The 17,382-nt window shown below is 36.6% G+C and overlaps 1 protein-coding gene across 5 annotated transcripts in view; it reads left to right on the forward strand.

Annotated features, from left to right (window-relative positions):
* Nucleotides 1-17,382, forward strand: part of STIM2 (stromal interaction molecule 2) — a 165,034-nt gene that overhangs the window by 82,405 nt on the left and 65,247 nt on the right. For all 5 annotated transcript variants that reach the window (XM_032273671.1, XM_032273656.1, XM_032273659.1 and 2 more), the window contains one exon: nucleotides 11,542-11,656. In XM_032273671.1, the coding sequence (XP_032129562.1) occupies nucleotides 11,542-11,656 (115 nt within the window). The remainder of the gene's footprint in view (nucleotides 1-11,541; nucleotides 11,657-17,382) is intronic.

Raw genomic sequence — 17,382 nt, forward strand, 5'->3', positions numbered from 1 at the left:
CTCCACATCCTCTCCAGCATCTGTTGTCTCCAGATTTTTTAATGATCGCCATTCTAACTGGCGTGACATGGTATCTCAATGTTGTTTTGATTTGCATTTCTCTGATGACCAGTGATGATGAGTATTTTTTCATATGTTTGTTGGCCTCATGTATGTCTTCTTTTGTAAAGTATCTGTTCATGTCCTTTGCCCACTTTTGAATGGGCTTGTTAGTTTTTTTCTTGTAAATCTGTTTTAGTTCTTTGTAAATTCTGGATATCAGCCCTTTGTCAGATGGGTAGACTGCAAAAATTTTTTCCCATTCTGTTGGTTGCCAATTCACTCTAATGACCGTTTCTTTTGTTGTGCAGAAGCTGTGGAGTTTGATTAGGTCCCGTTTGTCTATTTTGGCTTTTGTTGTTAATGCTTTTGGTGTTTGGTCATGAAGTCCTTCCCTACACCTATGTCCTGAATGGTTTTGCCTAGATTTTCTTCTAGGGTTTTTATGGTGTGAGGTCTTATGTTTAAGTCTTTAATCCATCTGGAGTTAATTTTAGTGTAAGGTGTCAGGAAGGGGTCCAGTTTCTGCTTTCTGCACATGGCTAGCCAGTTTACCCAACACCATTTATTAAACAGAGAATCCTTTCCCCCTTGCTTGTTTTTGTCTGGTTTGTCAAAGATCAAATGGTTGTAGATATGTTGCGTTGCGTCCAAGACCTCTGTTCTGTTCCATTGGTCTATATCTCTGTTTTGGTACCAGTACCATGCTGTTTTGATTACTGTAGCCTTGTAGTATAGTTTGAAGTCCAGTAGGGTGATGCCTCCTGCTTTGTTCTTTTTACTTAGAATTGACTTGGCTATGCGGGCTTTCTTTTGGTTCCATATGAAGTTTAAGGTGGTTTTTTTCAGTTCTGTGAAGAAGGTCATTGGTAGCTTGATGGGGATAGCATTGAATCTGTAAATTACTTTGGGCAGTGTGGCCATTTTCACGATATTCATTCTTCCCAACCATGAACATGGAATGTTTCTCCATCTGTTTGTGTACTCTCTTATTTCATTGAGCAGTGGATTGTAGTTCTCCTTGAAGAGGTCCTTTACGTTCCTTGTTAGTTGTATTCCTAGGTATTTTATTCTCTTTGTGGCAATTGTGAATGGAAGTTTGTTCTTGATTTGGCTCTCTTTAAGTCTGTTATTGGTGTATAGGAATGCATGTGATTTTTGCACATTGATTTTGTATCCTGAGACTTTGCTGAAGTTGCTTATCAGTTTCAGGAGATTTGGGGCTGAGACTATGGGGTCTTCTAGATATACAATCATGTCATCTGCAAATAGAGACAATTTGACTTTCTCCTTTCCTATTTGAATACCCTTTATTTCTTTTTCTTACCTGATTGCTCTGGCTAGAACTTCTAGTACTATATTGAATAGGAGTGGTGAGAGAGGGCATCCTTGTCTAGTGCCACATTTCAAGGGGAATGCTTCCAGTTTTTGCCCATTCAGTATGATATTGGCTGTTGGTTTGTCATAAATATCTTTTATTATTTTGAGATACGTTCCATCGATACCTAGCTTATTGAGGGTTTTTAGCATAAAGGCTGTTGAATTTTGTCAAAGGCCTTCTCTGCATCTGTTGATATAATCATGTGGTTTTTGTCTTTGGCTCTGTTTATATGGTGAATTACGTTTATAGACTTGCGTTTATTGAACCAGCCTTGCATCCCTGGGATGAAGCCTACTTGATCATGGTGGTTAAGCTTTTTGATGTGCTGTTGCAATTGGCTTGTCAGTATTTTGTTGAAGATTTTTGCATCTATGTTCATCATGGATATTGGCCTGAAGTTTTCTTTTCTTGTTGAGTCTCTGCCGGGTTTTGGAATCAGGATGATGTTGGACTCATAAAATGATTTGGGAAGAATTCCCCCTTTTTGTATTGTTTGGAATAGTTTCATGAAGGAATGGTATCAGCTCCTCTTTGTATGTCTGGTAGAATTCGGCTGTGAACCCGTCTGGACCAGGGCCTTTTTTGGGTGGTAAGCTCTTAATTGCTGCTTCAACTTCAGACCTTGTAATGGGTCTGTTCAGGGTTTCGGCTTCTTCCTGGTTTAGGCTTGGGAGGAGGCAAGTGTCCAGGAATTTATCAATTTCTTCCAGGTTTATTAGTTTGTGTGCATAGAGTTGTTTGTAATAATCTCTGATGATGGTTTGAATTTCTGTGGAATCTGTGGTGATATCCCCTTTATCGTTTTTTATTGCATCAATTTGGTTATTCTCTCTTTTCTTTTTTATTAGTCTGGCTAGTGGTCTGTCTATTTTGTTGATCTTTTCAAAAAAGCCGCTCCTGGATTTATTGATTTTTTGAAGGGTTTTTTGTGTCTCTATCTCCTTCAGTTCTGCTCTGATCTTAGCTATTTCTTGTCTTCTGCTAAACTTTGAGTTTTTTTGATCTTGCTCCTCTAGCTCTTTCAGTTTTGATGATAGGGTGTCAATTTTTGATCTCTCCTTGCTTTTCATGTGGGCACTTATTGCTATATATTTTCCTCTAGAGACTGCTTTAAATGTGTCCCAGAGATTCTGGTAAGTTGTGTCTTCATTCTCGTTGGTTTCGAAGAACTTCTTTATTTCTGTCTTCATTTCATTGTTTATCCAGTCAACATTCAAGAGCAAGTTGTTCAGTTTCCATGAAGCTGTGCGGTTCTGGGTTAGTTTTTGAATTCTGAGTTCTAACTTGATTGCACTGTGGTCTGAGAGACTGTTTCCGTTCTTTTGCATTTGCTGAGGAGTGATTTACTCCCAATTATGTGGTCAATTTTAGAGTAGGTGTGATGTGGTGCTGAGAAGAATGTATATTCTGTGGCTTTGGGGTGGAGATTTCTGTAAATGCCTATTAGGTTTGCTTGGTCCAGGTCTGAGTTCAAGTCCTGGATATCCTTGTTAATTTTCTGTCTGGTTGATCTGTCTAATATTGACAATGGGATGTTAAAGTCTCCCACTATAATTGTGTGGGAGTCTAAGTCTCTTTGTAAGTCATTAAGAACTTGCCTTATGTATCTGGATGCTCCTGTATTGGGTGCATATATATCGGATCGTTAGCTCTTCTTGTTGCATTGATCCTTTTACCATTGTGTAATGTCCTTCTTTGTCTCTTTTGATCTTTGTTGCTTTAAAGTCTAATTTATCAGAGATGAGAATTGCAACTCCTGCTATTTTTTTTTTTTTTTACCAACATAGTAAAACCCCATCTCTACTAAAAATACAAAAAAATTAACCAAGCATGGTGGTACATGCCTATAGTCCCAGCCACTTGGGAGACTGAGTCAGGATAATCGCTTGAACCTGGGTGGTGGAGGCTACAGTGAGCCAAGATCGCACTACTGCACTCCAGCCTGGGGCAACAGAGTGAGACTCCGTCTCAAAAAAAAAAAAAAAATGATACAGGAGAGTCCAACTTATAAAAACCTTATGTTTCACAAGTTTCTTTGTAAATTATTTATATCAGTCATCTGTTATTTGTCTGTCTGTTGACCAGTCAGTCAGTTGAATCAGTATACGAAATAGTGGTTAAGTTCTCTGGTTAGCTCATGAAAGGCTATGATTTAGTTAAATGGCGTTGACAGTAACTTTGAAGCCTATTAGATCTGATCTCTCCTGAAAATGGAATCCTAAAGAGGATTTTGGTGGATTGACTGATGGGTTTTCAGATGTTGGTAGCTCAGGGAATGAGAGTCAGAGCTGAATTGGTGCTATAGCAATAGTATGGGGAGTTACAAAAATAGGTGGAGCAGAATGTCAGGTTTGGCTTGTGGTAAAGTATAGAAATTGGACAGATCAGCTCAAAATTTTCGTTAATATAGAGTTTAAATGTTTGAATTTAGGCATCTGAAGAAATGTTTTTCAGATGTTAAATAATTTTCCTTTTGGTTTTTGTTTTTGTGAAAATATATTCCTTTTTGTCTGCATTTACTTGTGTTTTGTGTCAGTGTCATCATTTATTTTAGAGTATGTATTTGTCTATTTTCATGCCACTGATAAAGACATACCTGAGACTGGTAAGAAAAAGAGGATTAATTGGATTTACAGTTCCACATGGCTGGGGAGGCCACAGGATCATGGTGGGAGGCAAAAGTCACTTTTTACATGGTGGTGGCAAGAGAAAATGAGGAAGATGCAAAAGCAGAAACCCCTGATAAGACCATCAGATCTTGTGAAACTTATTCGCTACCACAAGAACAGTATAGGGGAAACTGCCCCCATGATTCAAATTATCTCCCCCCAGGTCCCTCCCACAACAAGTGGGAATAATGGGAATAAAATTCAAGATGAGATTTGGGTGGGGACACAGCCAAATCATATCAGAGGATAAGAACAAGGTTATTAAAACAAGGAATGTCTTAGTAGTAACCCCTATCTCTATACCAATTACAGGGTCTTGAGTTGTGAGTCTCAATCAAGATTTGGTATTGCCATTCTTTGTAGATTTAATTCTTAGATCAGTGATTATCAGCAGGTGTTTGTAGTACCTCACACTGTCTTCATTTGTGTCCAGGAAATAACACAGAACATGCAAATCAAGGTTAAAAATTTAGCCCATTATTTTGAAATATAAATGAATTACAATAAAATTAAAATAGTTGACATTGAGCGTCAATTATATACCAAGCAGTGTTTGTGTGTGTGGTTTTTTTTTTTCCAATTCATGTGAACTAAAGAATGTAATCCTCATAATCTTTTGAAAGTGACAATTTTGCAGGTGAGAAAACTGAAGCACAGAGAGTCAGGTAACTTACTACAGTCATATAACAAATAGGAGATTTGGGATATCTGTGTAGTCCAGCCCAAGTCTGTGCTCTCAAACACTGTGCTATCTTTTGATAGAATAGTTTTAAGGTGAAGATTGAAACATGGCAGTTAACATGTTATCACATCTTAAGACTTTAGGAATCCATGAATTTTTACAGAGCATCCAGGTGAGCATGGTGGTAAAGAACTTAGACTTTAGAATTCTTTAAAACTTGCTTCCAGAGTTGTCTCCTTTTAAATAGCTAAATGAAATAGAATAAATTGCTGACTTTCTCTTAGCCTTCATTTTTTCATCTTTAAAAGTGGAAATAATAGTAAAACTTTTCTTGTGCATGTTTTCCTCTGAGACATTTATACTAAGCTACTTTAGTAATATTTTCAAGACAGATCTTGCAATTTTTTATGAAGAACCCACCTTTTTTGTTTGTTTGTTTTGTTTTGTTTTGTTTTGTTGTTTTTTGAGACAGAGTCTTACTCTGTTGCCAGGCTGGAATGCAGTGGTGCTATCTTGGCTCACTGCAGCCTCTGCCTCTGGGTTCAAGCGATTCTCCTGCTTCAGCTTCCTGAGTAGCTGGGACTACAGGCACCCACTACCATGCCCAGCTAATTTTTGTATTTTTAGTGGACATGGGGTTTCACCATGTTGGCCAGGATGGTCTCAATCTCCTGACCTTGTGATCCGCCTGCCTCAGCCTCCCAAAGTGTTGAGATTACAGGCGTGAGTCACTGCGCCCGGCTAAGAATTCATGTTTTAACCGACTCACCTCTCAGACCTTGGACCTTGTGTTGTTTGTTTGGGAAAGTCTCTGCTTACATTATCAGTTAAGAAACTGTGGTTTTCTGCTCCATGTCTGTTACATATTTTGTTTCAGGATAACTGAAATGGGTGTATTGGGCAACCTTACATAAATGTCTGATATTCCCCAAAACATGTATTAAACCTTCCAGTATAATCAGAGTGATGCCCTGTTTTAAACTTTAACACTAATCCAACATCGACATATAAAAACCACTCAAAATATTTTTGTCTAACACTTCTGCATACACTATGTATGCATTTTAATCTTTGTAACCTTATGTAGTAGGCAATTTTATTTTCCTCACTCTACAGAAGAGAAAAATGGGACTAATGAGAGGTTAAGTGCTGGCAAATGTCTTATAATAAGTAGTGGAGTCAGGTTTTGAATATATGTCAGACTCGAGTCTGCATGCCTATAATGATAAATCACCTCTCCTGAGTATTGAGGTCTTAAAATTATATATTTAAAAATAGAAGGATAAAGACTTATATCATGGAAATCAGGATAAAAATTGTGCAAAACAGGCCTCCTGAGGAACTAAAAGTAGGAAGTTACCAAGAACTGAGGCAGTTCTTGGTGCTATGTCTTTCCCTGTAGTTTCCTTGGTTCTCTTTCATTTCTCTTTCTGCATATTTATTGGCGTCATATGTTTGCCTTACCACCTAGCTCATCTTGACTACTCATAAAATAGTACATTCACCATCAGTGTGTTTATCACCCTAAATGTCCAATGCCATGGCCAAGTGGTCCAATTTTTCGATCTCAATTATAATTTCTTCTGAGAAAAATCCTGCCATCCTGGCACAGGCTCAGGTTTGTTATCATCTGGCAGAGGTGTCTGTCTATCCTTTGATCAAATACAGCTGTGGTTGTGGGTGATAGATTGAGAGGGGGTGATAGATACATGCAAAGATCTATACTAATGGTGAGTATTTGTCTGGGAAAAGGATATGGCCTGAACAAGCCCTAGAATATGTCTATAATAACATATATAAGATTTTATTAAAGCAGTATCATAAAAATAAAAGCACAAATACAACATTTAAGTTACGGGTAGGAGAAACTGAAATCAGTTTATTATATGAAAACTAACTTCCCCAAACTGGATATGCAAAGCATTACTTTCAGTGGTACTAGAAGAGTTTATTTAAAAGAATCTTCTGAGTGAATCTTTTAAAAAGAATATTCAATAGTCATTTATTTGCTGAGCACTCCTTTTTTTTTTTCCCCCATTTATTTATTTTATTGCATTTTAGGTTTTGGGGTACATGTGAAGAACATGCAAAATTGTTGCATAGGAACACACGTGGCAGTGTGATTTGCTGCCTTCCTCCCCATCACCTACATCTGGCATCTCTCCCCTTGCTATCTCTCCCCAGCTCCCCACCCCCCACCGTCCCTCCCCTATTTCCCCCCAACTGACCCCAGTGTGTAGTGCTCCCCTCCCTGTGTCCATGTGTTCTCATTGTTCAACACCCGCCTATGAGTGAGAACATGCAGTGTTTGATCTTCTGCTCTTCTGTCAGTTTGCTGAGAATGATGGTTTCCAGGTTCATCCATGTCCCTACAAAGGACCCAAACTCACCGTTTTTGATGGCTGCATAATATTCCATGGTGTATATGTGCCACATTTTCCCTATCCAGTCTATCGTTGATGGGCATTTGGGTTGGTTCCAGGTCTTTGCTATTGTAAACAGTGCTGCAATGAACATTCGTGTACACGTGTCCTTATAGTAGAACGATTTGTAATCTTTTGGATATATACCCAGTAATGGGATTGCTGGGTCAAATGGAATTTCTATTTCTAGGTCCTTGAGGAATCGCCACACTGTCTTCCACAATGGTTGAACTAATTTACACTCCCACCAACAGTGCAAAAGTGTTCCTATTTCTCCACATCCTCTCCAGCATCTGTTCTCTCCAGATTTTTTAATGATCGCCATTTAAAATAACCGGCGTGAGATGGTATCTCAATGTAGTTTTGATTTCCATTTCTCTGATGACCAGTGATGATGAGCATATTTTCATATGTTTGTTGGCCTCACGTATGTCTTCTTTTGTAAAGTGTCTGTTCATATCCTTTGCCCACTTTTGAATGGGCCTGTTAGTCTTTTTCTTGTAAATCTGCTTTAGTTCTTTGTAAATTTTGGATATCAGCCCTTTGTCAGATGGGTAAACTGCAAAAATTTTTTCCCAATCTGTTGGTTACCGATTCACTCTAATGATTGTTTCTTTTGCTGTGCAGAAGCTGTGGAGTTTGATTAGGTCCCATTTGTCTATTTTGGCTTTTGTTGTCAATGCTTTTGGTGTTTTGGTCATGAAGTCCTTGCCTACACCTACATCCTGAATGGTTTTGCCTAGATTTTCTTCTAGGGTTTTTATGGTATTAGGTCTTATGTTTAAGTCTTTAATTCATCTGGAGTTAATTTTAGTGTAAGGTGTCAGGAAGGGGTCCAGTTTCTGCTTTCTGCACGTGGCTAGTCAGCTTTCCCAACACCATTTATTGAACAGGGAATCCTTTCCCCATTGCTTGTTTTTGTCTGGTTTGTCAAAGATCAGATGGTTGTAGATATGTTGTGTTGCCTCTGAGAACTCTGTTCTGTTCCATTGGTCTATATCTCTGTTTTGGTACCAGTACCATGCTGTTTTGATTACTGTAGCCTTGTAGTATAGTTTGAAGTCTGGTAGTGTGATACCCCCCGCTTTGTTCTTTTTGCTTAGAATTGACTTGGCTATGCGGGCACTGAGCACTCCTTTATGTACCTTGTCAATTTAGGATTCCCTGTAGTAGGTTTGCATATAATTGGATGTATTTACCAGAGAACTCTACATTATTTGCCGTACATTATTTGAATACTCACTTCGTTGAATTTCAGATCCTGTTCTCAGATTTCTTCATTTATGAATTCAAATAAGAAGTATTTGTTTTTTGACAAATGAATATAAATAAGTATTAGTCTTTTTTGTATGCATTATTTAATAACAGTCACAGTTATTGGTGACTTTTTAAAATTTCTCAAGTTACCCTACTTCATTGCTAAAATTAGCAGTTTTAAATAAGGTTTTAGAAAAGTCCAAACAGTCAGAATTATATGCTTTTGTTCTTCTTCAGGATATTGGGAAAAGGTTTCATAGAACCTCATGATTTTTAGTGTTTGCTTCATTTAAACATTTTCCAGACAAAAATTTTCTTTTATTTTTATTTTTTGTTTTTTTTTGTACAAAAAGATTTCTAATTGTACTGTTTTCTAGTCACATTCTGTGATCAGCATATTGAAGATCTCTAAGATACAGAATACACTTTTATGTGGTTTGTTATGAGTTACTGTGATATCCTGGTGTCAGAAGTATGATATCACAATAACTCGTAACAAACCACATGAAGTATTTTTAGATGGTAATTCCAGGGAAAATATAATTCATTATGTTCATTCAATTTTCACACAACTTTCTTAGGAACAGATAGTTCTTTTATACCAAATGAACTATAGGTATCTTCAAAAGCTTAAAAAAAATTAAAAATCTTTTATTTAAAAGTTCAGTGATTTGCTCAATATTGACATGTGTCTGTAAACTCATTCTGGCTTTTCTAAAATAGTTAAGTGGCTAGAATACCACATGTAGTCACGTAGAAATGTGCCTATTTTCTGAAATATATTGATCCTGAAACCACAGAACTCCACTTTTAGATTGTTTGTGTTCATGTAGTGAAGATAATTTCTTAGGACATTGTCTTTTATATATATTACATAAATGAAACAGTTGCCATTTGTTCCAACTGATTGGACCATTTGCAAGACAGATTTCCTGAGTGCTCTGTCCATCATGATTTTCAGTCTAGAATTTCTTTCCAGCTCTTGGACCTTTTTCAAGATAGAGATAATTTCTGAGCCTCTCTTTAGTAGTGATTTTTCCAGGTGTCTCTACTGGATTTTGAAGGTGTCAGTCAAGAAGAACTAGGTGACAGGAGGAGTTGGAGCAGTAAGGCAAGGCCCCCTTAAATATGACTTAAGGCAGCATTTAGTAAAAAAGGAATAAGGCACTCTTTAGAACAAACAACAGATTACTTAGATTTTTTAGATTAGTACTTTCCAAACTTTCGATGATGAAGGATGAGAGTTTTAATTTCCGGTCCATGTGGACAGGGTGGATAAGGCGAGCATATATATCACATGCTTGGCCCAGATGCTGCGAAAGTGTTTTCTAATTGCCATAATGCTGACACTGGCTCTGCTGACTACATGTTGAACAGTGTTGTTGATTCTCTAACATTGTTTCTTTCTTTTGCTGCCAAGGTTGCTGATTTGCTCAATATTATAGGGCTGTTAAAATTTTCTGTTTCAGTTTCAGTAGCAAACAACTCTACTCAGGCAAAATTTGGTCATTTGTCTGAAGGTAATGTTCATTGCCAGTGTAAAGTCAGAAAAATATGCCTCTGGCATTTGTAGTTGTGGGGGATTTTCAGTCTCTGCGTTATGGATTTTTGAAATCTTTTACATTATCTTATAGTTTTAGAATCATAGAAAAACAATAAAGATACTGTGTAAAATAACAAAACAAGAAAAATCAGAAATATTGAGGTAGAGAAAGCATGAACAATTTAAAAACTATTAGTTTCATATAATTAGAGTAATGGGTACATATATGGGGAAAGTGTCAAGAGATAAGGCCTAAAAGATTGTCAGAGATAAGATTAATAAATGAATTAAGCCATAAAAAGGAGTTTACTTTTTATTGTTAGACAATGGAAAACAGTTAAAAAAGTAATACAGAACAGGTTAGTTTTTAGCAAAGATAATTTTAATGCTTTTATTTTTTTAAAGAAACAGGTTCTTGCCTTGTTGCCCAGGTTGGAGTGCAGTGGCTCAATCATAGCTCACTGCAGCCTCAAACTCCTAGGCTCAAGCAATTCTCCTGCCTATTTCTCTATATATTTTAAAGTAAGATTAGTAGAAGGTATACTTCAGTTTTGTAAAGTATACTTTAGCTCTACACCATAATCAAATGTCTTTGAATTAAAAGTAGTAGCTTGAAAAAGGCAGGAGAACATAGAAATATGATGCAGTAATTGAGAAGATTATTATTTATTATGTTTTGAAACATCCTTCTCACTACGTATTTGGTAAAAATGAATACAGTGATATTGAGGCAGTATGTTGTGCTGTTGAATATAATGAAATATCTTTCATTGAAATCTCAGCTTTGATATTCATTATGTTTTCAATCTTAGGCAAATGACTTAGCTTCTTTGGGCCTTGGTTTCTCATCTACAGAATTAGGATAAATAATACTTTCCTTATAGGACTGTCATAAAGTTAAATGATGTTCTCTGTATAGACAGATAAACAGTGGTCCCTTGATGTCTGTGGGGGATTAGTGTCGGGACTCCCTCTTTCCCATGGATACCAAAGATCCATGGATACTCAAATCCATTATATAAAGTGATACAGTATTTGCATATAACTTACAGACATCCTCCCATATACTTTAAATTGTCTGTAGATTACTTATAGTACCTCATACAATATAAATGCTATGTAAATAGTTGCTGTATTATATTGTTTAGGGAATAATGATTTAAAAAACTCTGTACGTGTTCAGTACAGACACAGCCATCTATTTTCCCCCCTAATATTCTCAATCCCATGAATATGGAACCCACAGATATGGAGGGGGCTGACTATATAGACCTATTTGTTATGTAACTGAGAATAATACTTGGTAAATAATAAACATTGAATAAGTACTTTTGTTGCTGCTTCTGGCATCGTTATGATTAGTAGCAGAGGACATTTCATTAACTACATTTTACAAATATGTAAGAATAATGTGACTACAATACCAAAAATTTACTAGTTACTGTTTGAAAATAGTCACCCACTGGATATCAGATTTTATCTTTTTCTCCAGTTATCAAGACTAAGATAGTGAATTTATATTTAACTTAGTGTTTTCTCTTCTATAGTTTATCAGAGAAGATATGAAATATAAAGATGCTACTAATAAACACAGCCATTTGCACAGAGAAGATAAACATATAACGGTTGAGGATTTATGGAAACGATGGAAAACATCAGAAGGTAAGACTGCTTTCGTGATCTGGCTCTCTCCCTTTCTGTGCATCTGGCCTGCTTAGTTGTTGAGCTGTTGTTAACTCATTTATGCTTTTACCAAAAAAAATCAAAATAACATTTCTGTGAGGATATTTATATTTCAGTAAATAATTTTCTCTTCATGTTTTTAAAAGTTTTCTTTTTATCTTTCTTAGAGTCATTAAGCATCAGGCTGTTCTCATTTAATTATAGTAGAATGAATAAGATAATGCATGTCTGAGAGCCTAAAGTTGTAAAGGATTATTTCAGCTATTCAATAACATTATTATAAAAGGCTTAGCAAATAAACATATGGAAACACAAAGTTTTCTGTTTAGTTGTGGAGAATAGTTTCTAATGTTTTTAGGAGGCTATTATCGTTAAGCTTTTTCTTAAGTAAATCCTTCATGACATCTCATAATAGTTGCATGATAAAATTGGATAATTGGTATTTTATTCCCTTTTCTACTGTGAAGTTCTCAAGCTGTATTATGGACAGTAATTCTTTAGGACAAGAAAAATTTGTGACCTACAAACCTCATCTTGGTCTCTAATACTAGTAAGTTACTAAAATTAAAAAAAATTTTACAACTCGACTGAGCTTACATTTTTTTTTCCCAATAAGACTCAACTAAAATTCCTTTTTTCTAACACTTCTGTTCTTTCATGAAAGTCAGCAGTTATATTGTAAGCATATATTCTTCTCTGAATAATGAAATGAAATTAAAGGGACAGATTACCAATAAGAGTGTGAAGAAATAATAAAGTTTACTTGAGTTATGATGATAACATTTAGAAGTGGGAAAATAAAGAAAAGTGTTCTACCGATGCTTAGTATTTTTCTTAGTGCAGGTGATGGTATATAGCTTGCTTATGTGTTTTTCTGTTGAAATATATTTGGGCGGGGGGAAAGAAGATTATGGACTTAAAAGAAAGATTACGTAGACTTTAAAAAGCCTCTCCATTTCTCTTCCCTACACCATTTAAAAATAACATGAGCTTGAATAGGAATAGAAAGAAACACGTAACAGTTTCATGGCGAAAAGTGAAAATGTTGGGAAACTCAGCAACAGACTTAGTTTATTGACATGAAATAGCTCAGCAATCCATAGATATTGAGAAGGAAGTTGGAGATCCGTTACAGAGTCTATTGGTATTAGTATTTTTTTAAGGATTAAAATACGTAATACATTGATTGGAACTCACTTGACTATGTTTGAATGGAGAAAAAAAAATTGGCCACTTAGCTCTTGTATTACCTTTGTTCAGCCACCATCATCTCTTGCCTGAATAATTCTGGCAGCCTAATTCATCTTCCTGTGTTTGTGCTCTGCTGTAGTCTCTTCTTCATCTAGCAGAGCCCACTATTTAAAATGTAAATTAGATCTGTTCATACTCTGTAGTGGCTCAGAGTAATAGTCCAAATCTTTACAAAGACTTGTAAGCCTCTACATGTTCTGCCTTCTACTCCCACCTCTCTCTCATCTCTTACCTCTTCTATTCAATCCATCTCTCTTGCTCACTGTGCCCCATTCATTCTGGACCTGTTGCTATTACACAGATGCAGGAATGCAGATGTCCTCATGGCTAACTTGATCTCCTCTGTTGTTAAAGACTTTATCAAGAGATACGCTTTTAGTGAAACCATTCTGGCCACTCTATTTCACATTGCTAACCTCCCCATTTACCCATTTTTTTTTTTTTTTTCTGGTACTCTTGACCTTTCTTACTTGGATTCACAGTTTCCTTTTGCCCTGTCATGTATCGCCTTGTAAGATACTATGCAATTGACTTATTCATTATTTATATCTCCTTTCTCTCTCTGCCTCATCCCCAAGAATGTAAGTCTTATTGAGCAGGGGAACTTTGTATGTTTTGTTTATTCATGCATCCTAAATTGAGAGGACTCTATTCTCAAACTCCTTTTTGTTTTCCCACTCTAGTGACTTTGGTGAGATCTTTTGTGATCTATGAGAATGTTTGTTTGCTTGCTTAATTTTTTTCTTTTTTTTTTTTTTTAGCTTAAGGACTTTTCAAGTTGAATGACCTCTTAAACCTCTTTTTCCCTAGGCTTTCACCTTAATCTGAGATCTAACCATTATGGATAATGAGGGATTTCCCCAGTTCAAACAGTTGGCCTAAGTTATCTGCTCTCTGCTTCCTTTTCTTTAAGCCCCAGTTGGCTACATAACCTTACAGAGCCTGGGAGTAGTCTCAGGACTCCTACTAATGCAGCTGTATGGGATGAAAGAGAGAGGAGTCAAATGATAATAAACTTTCACTAGAAACTTTGTAATGACCTAATTGATTCTTCTCAACCCAAGTCAGACTCTGTTTATTAAAGGGGTCATGTAAGGGTGGGGCATTGTTGCTAGAGCACTGCTTTTTAAAGCACTCAGGTTCCTGGAGGAGTCTTCTGTTATATTTTGTTTCTGTTTAAGATTTCTCTTGAGAAACAAAAAGTAGTTCTTCTGAAAAAGTTTGAAAACTGCTGAAATAGAGATTAGAATGTACCCCTAACAATAATATGTAATTCAAGGTTGTTTACTTGAATATGTACAAAAATGTGTGGGGGTATATGTGTATGTATGTACATATACTGAGTATATGTATATATACACAAAGTATGCATGTATCTATAACATACACATGCATACATGTGCAAATATATGTATTTGTTCTTTGCCCATCATTGTTGTGTCTCCACTGCCTAGTGCAGTGCATTCACTTTGTATTCGACAGTGAATGTTCTCTTTGATATTGAGTAAATAATTGTTGAATGAATGAAAGTGTAATGCCTGATGAGTATTGGATGCTCAGTAATTTAGTTCATCAAATATTTTGAGTACAGGCATTTTTGTTATAAGGCATTTCTTAAAAATTTATCTTTTAAAAAGTCATGAACTTAAAAATGACAGAGTTTATGGGAAAAATGATATCAAAGTCGACTACTCAAACCCTATACAACTTATTGGCCGTAACATTAACAGTATAAATAAAAATACTAGTACAGGCCAGTCATGGTAGCTCATGCCTATAATCCCAGCACTTTGGGAGGCTGAAGTGGGTGGATTAAGAAGTCACAAGATCGAGACCATCCTGGCTGACATGGTGAAAACCTGTCTCTACAAAAAACAAAAATTACCTGGGCGTGGTGGTGGGGCGCCTGTAGTCCTAGCTACTCTGGAGGCTGAGGCTGGAGAATCGCTTGAACCCAGGAGGCAGAGGTTGTAGTGAGCCAAGATTGGGCCACTTTACTCCAGCCTATGCGATGGAGTGAGACTCCGTCTCAAAAAAAAAAAAAAAAAATACTAGTACCAGTAAAAAGAATTTTAAATTCCCAATCAATACATACTATATGGTAGATGTAGGAATTTACATTAAAAAATAGTGAAGATAACTTTACAGAAGGATGGTTGGGGGGTACTAGTAGAGTTGAAGTTTGCTAAAAAATGAAGACAAGGGCAAAGTGCATGAAGATGAGAACTTAGCAACAAGCATTTCCAAGACACAGGCTTTGGCTAAATTGAACAAAGATGAAGAAGGAGGGGTGAATGGGGAGCTCCTGTTTGTAGCCTGCTGTATTGGCAGTTAGTATACAGCTAGTGCTTGACTTACGACCATGATTGGTTCCGACAGACCGGTCGTAACACGATTTGGTTGTAAGTTGAGTAGGCTCTATGTACAGTACTGTGAAATGTTATAAAAATCTTTAAGTCATATTTTATCATTTTCTTTCATTATTGTTATATATCATAATTTTCTTTGTTCATTTTATGCCATTTGTATCATTTCCACACCATTTTGTTTCTTATTTTTACATTCGTCAGGTTTAAGTAAAACACTGCATTACCAGTACAACTGGTTTAATATTTGCAAAACATGCAAAATTACAAAATACAGGTGCATACAAAAATACAAAATGCAGGTGTAAAAAATACCATAGGAAACACTTTCCCAATTGCAAAACATATCAAAATATATAAACATGTACGAAACATTTTATTGGCCACTGGTGCTTGGCTGCGGATCGTTGATGTCGTCATCTGAGGCAGCAGTTGGGGTTACCGGAGTTGGTTTTTTCATAAACATGGTGAGCTTTGTCTGAATTGTATGTTTCTTTTTTTCTTCATAAATTTCACGATACGGACGAAACACATCGTGCGCCATCCGTTCAATCCTTGCAAATCGTTCGGTGTTTGGGTCCATTGCTTCGAAATGTATAAGAAGTTTATTGGGAGGGGTTTGATGAAAAATATCCAAGACACAAAACACAAATTGCTGTACCGAGTCTGGGATAACAGTTGAAATGGTGCACACGGAGATGGTAGTGCTGCTGGAAGCTGGTCTGCACTGTCTTACGCCCAGCTGGGCAACGTTTGCGCTGCCAGACGCGGAGCAGTCGTGGAGCTAGTGATTGTGGTCATAAAGTCGAATGGTCGTAAGTTGCATAGGTCGTAAGTCGATCAATACCTGTACTTTACATCCATTTGATACTACTTGGTGATGTGAAATGATAGCATGTTTGGAAAAGTCACATATGAAATGATGTGACTTTTGTATTGACGTGACCCCTAATTACCAGTGGCACATAAACTAATTCATATTACAGAAGCATGTGCAGCAAAATAGATTGTTTCTATTAAGTGCTAAATAAGCATCGCACTGGATCCTGGGGATTAATGATGAGTTAAACATGGATCTGGGGTATACAGAATAAATTGCTGAGTAGGAAAGACAAAGAAAACAAATAATTACACTATAAGGTGATAGGAAATAATAGAAGTTAGTGTAGGGTATGGAGGTAGCTCACTGGAGGGAGTGATTAGCTCACTATTAAACATAGAAAATGGCGTTTGGGATAGGCTCTGAAGGTTGATCCAGGAGCTCTAGAAGGAGACAAGAAGTAGAACATAAATGGTAGCTCTCCCATGTTACCTTTTTTTACCCTTTAAATAGGCAGGGTCTTAATCTGTCACCCAGGCTGGAGTGCAGTGGTGTGAGCATACCTCACTGCAGCCTCAAATTCCTGGGCTCAAGTGATCCACTGGAGTAGTTGAGACTACAGGCCTGTATCACCATGCCTCGCTTATTTTTTATTTTTTGTTGCGACAGGATCTTACTATGCTGTTTAGTCTGGTATCAAGCTCCTGGCCTCAAGCAATCCTTCTGCCTTGGCCTCCTAAAGCACTAGGATTACAGTGGGAGTCACCCCGCCCAGCCTTCTTTAGTTGCCTGAAAATTTGCTAGAAGTGAAAGTGGAGGTGGCATGCTATATGTAGGCTTTTAAACTATATAGTTTTGAAAATTCCCTTATAAAATGTAATTCTTGTGCGACATAAATGAGAAAGTACATGGCATAATTTCTAACAACACCTGTTAGGCATTTAGTAAAGGTTGATTTTCTTACTCAGTAATAATGCGAAATAAACTAAAAAGTTAAGCCACATTTAAAGTTTTATACTGTTTTTAACTTAGTCACACAATATTCATTGGTAAAATGAACAGATTAGGCTATATATATACTGTCATTGTGTGCAAACTCTGGACAGAGAAATGTACCCAAGATCTTTCTGGAATGTTGTCAACTACGGAAAAGTAAAATTGTTTTATGCAGAAGTTGACCCTGACTTCAAATAGAATTTCAACAGAGTTTAATGCACTCTGTGTGTGTGTGTGTGTGTGTGTGTGTGTGTGTGTGTGTGTGTGTGTGT

Source organism: Sapajus apella, unplaced genomic scaffold (assembly GCF_009761245.1).
Source record: "Sapajus apella isolate SASKATOON/1434 unplaced genomic scaffold, GSC_monkey_1.0 scaffold5, whole genome shotgun sequence".
Taxonomy (NCBI): domain Eukaryota; kingdom Metazoa; phylum Chordata; class Mammalia; order Primates; family Cebidae; genus Sapajus; species Sapajus apella.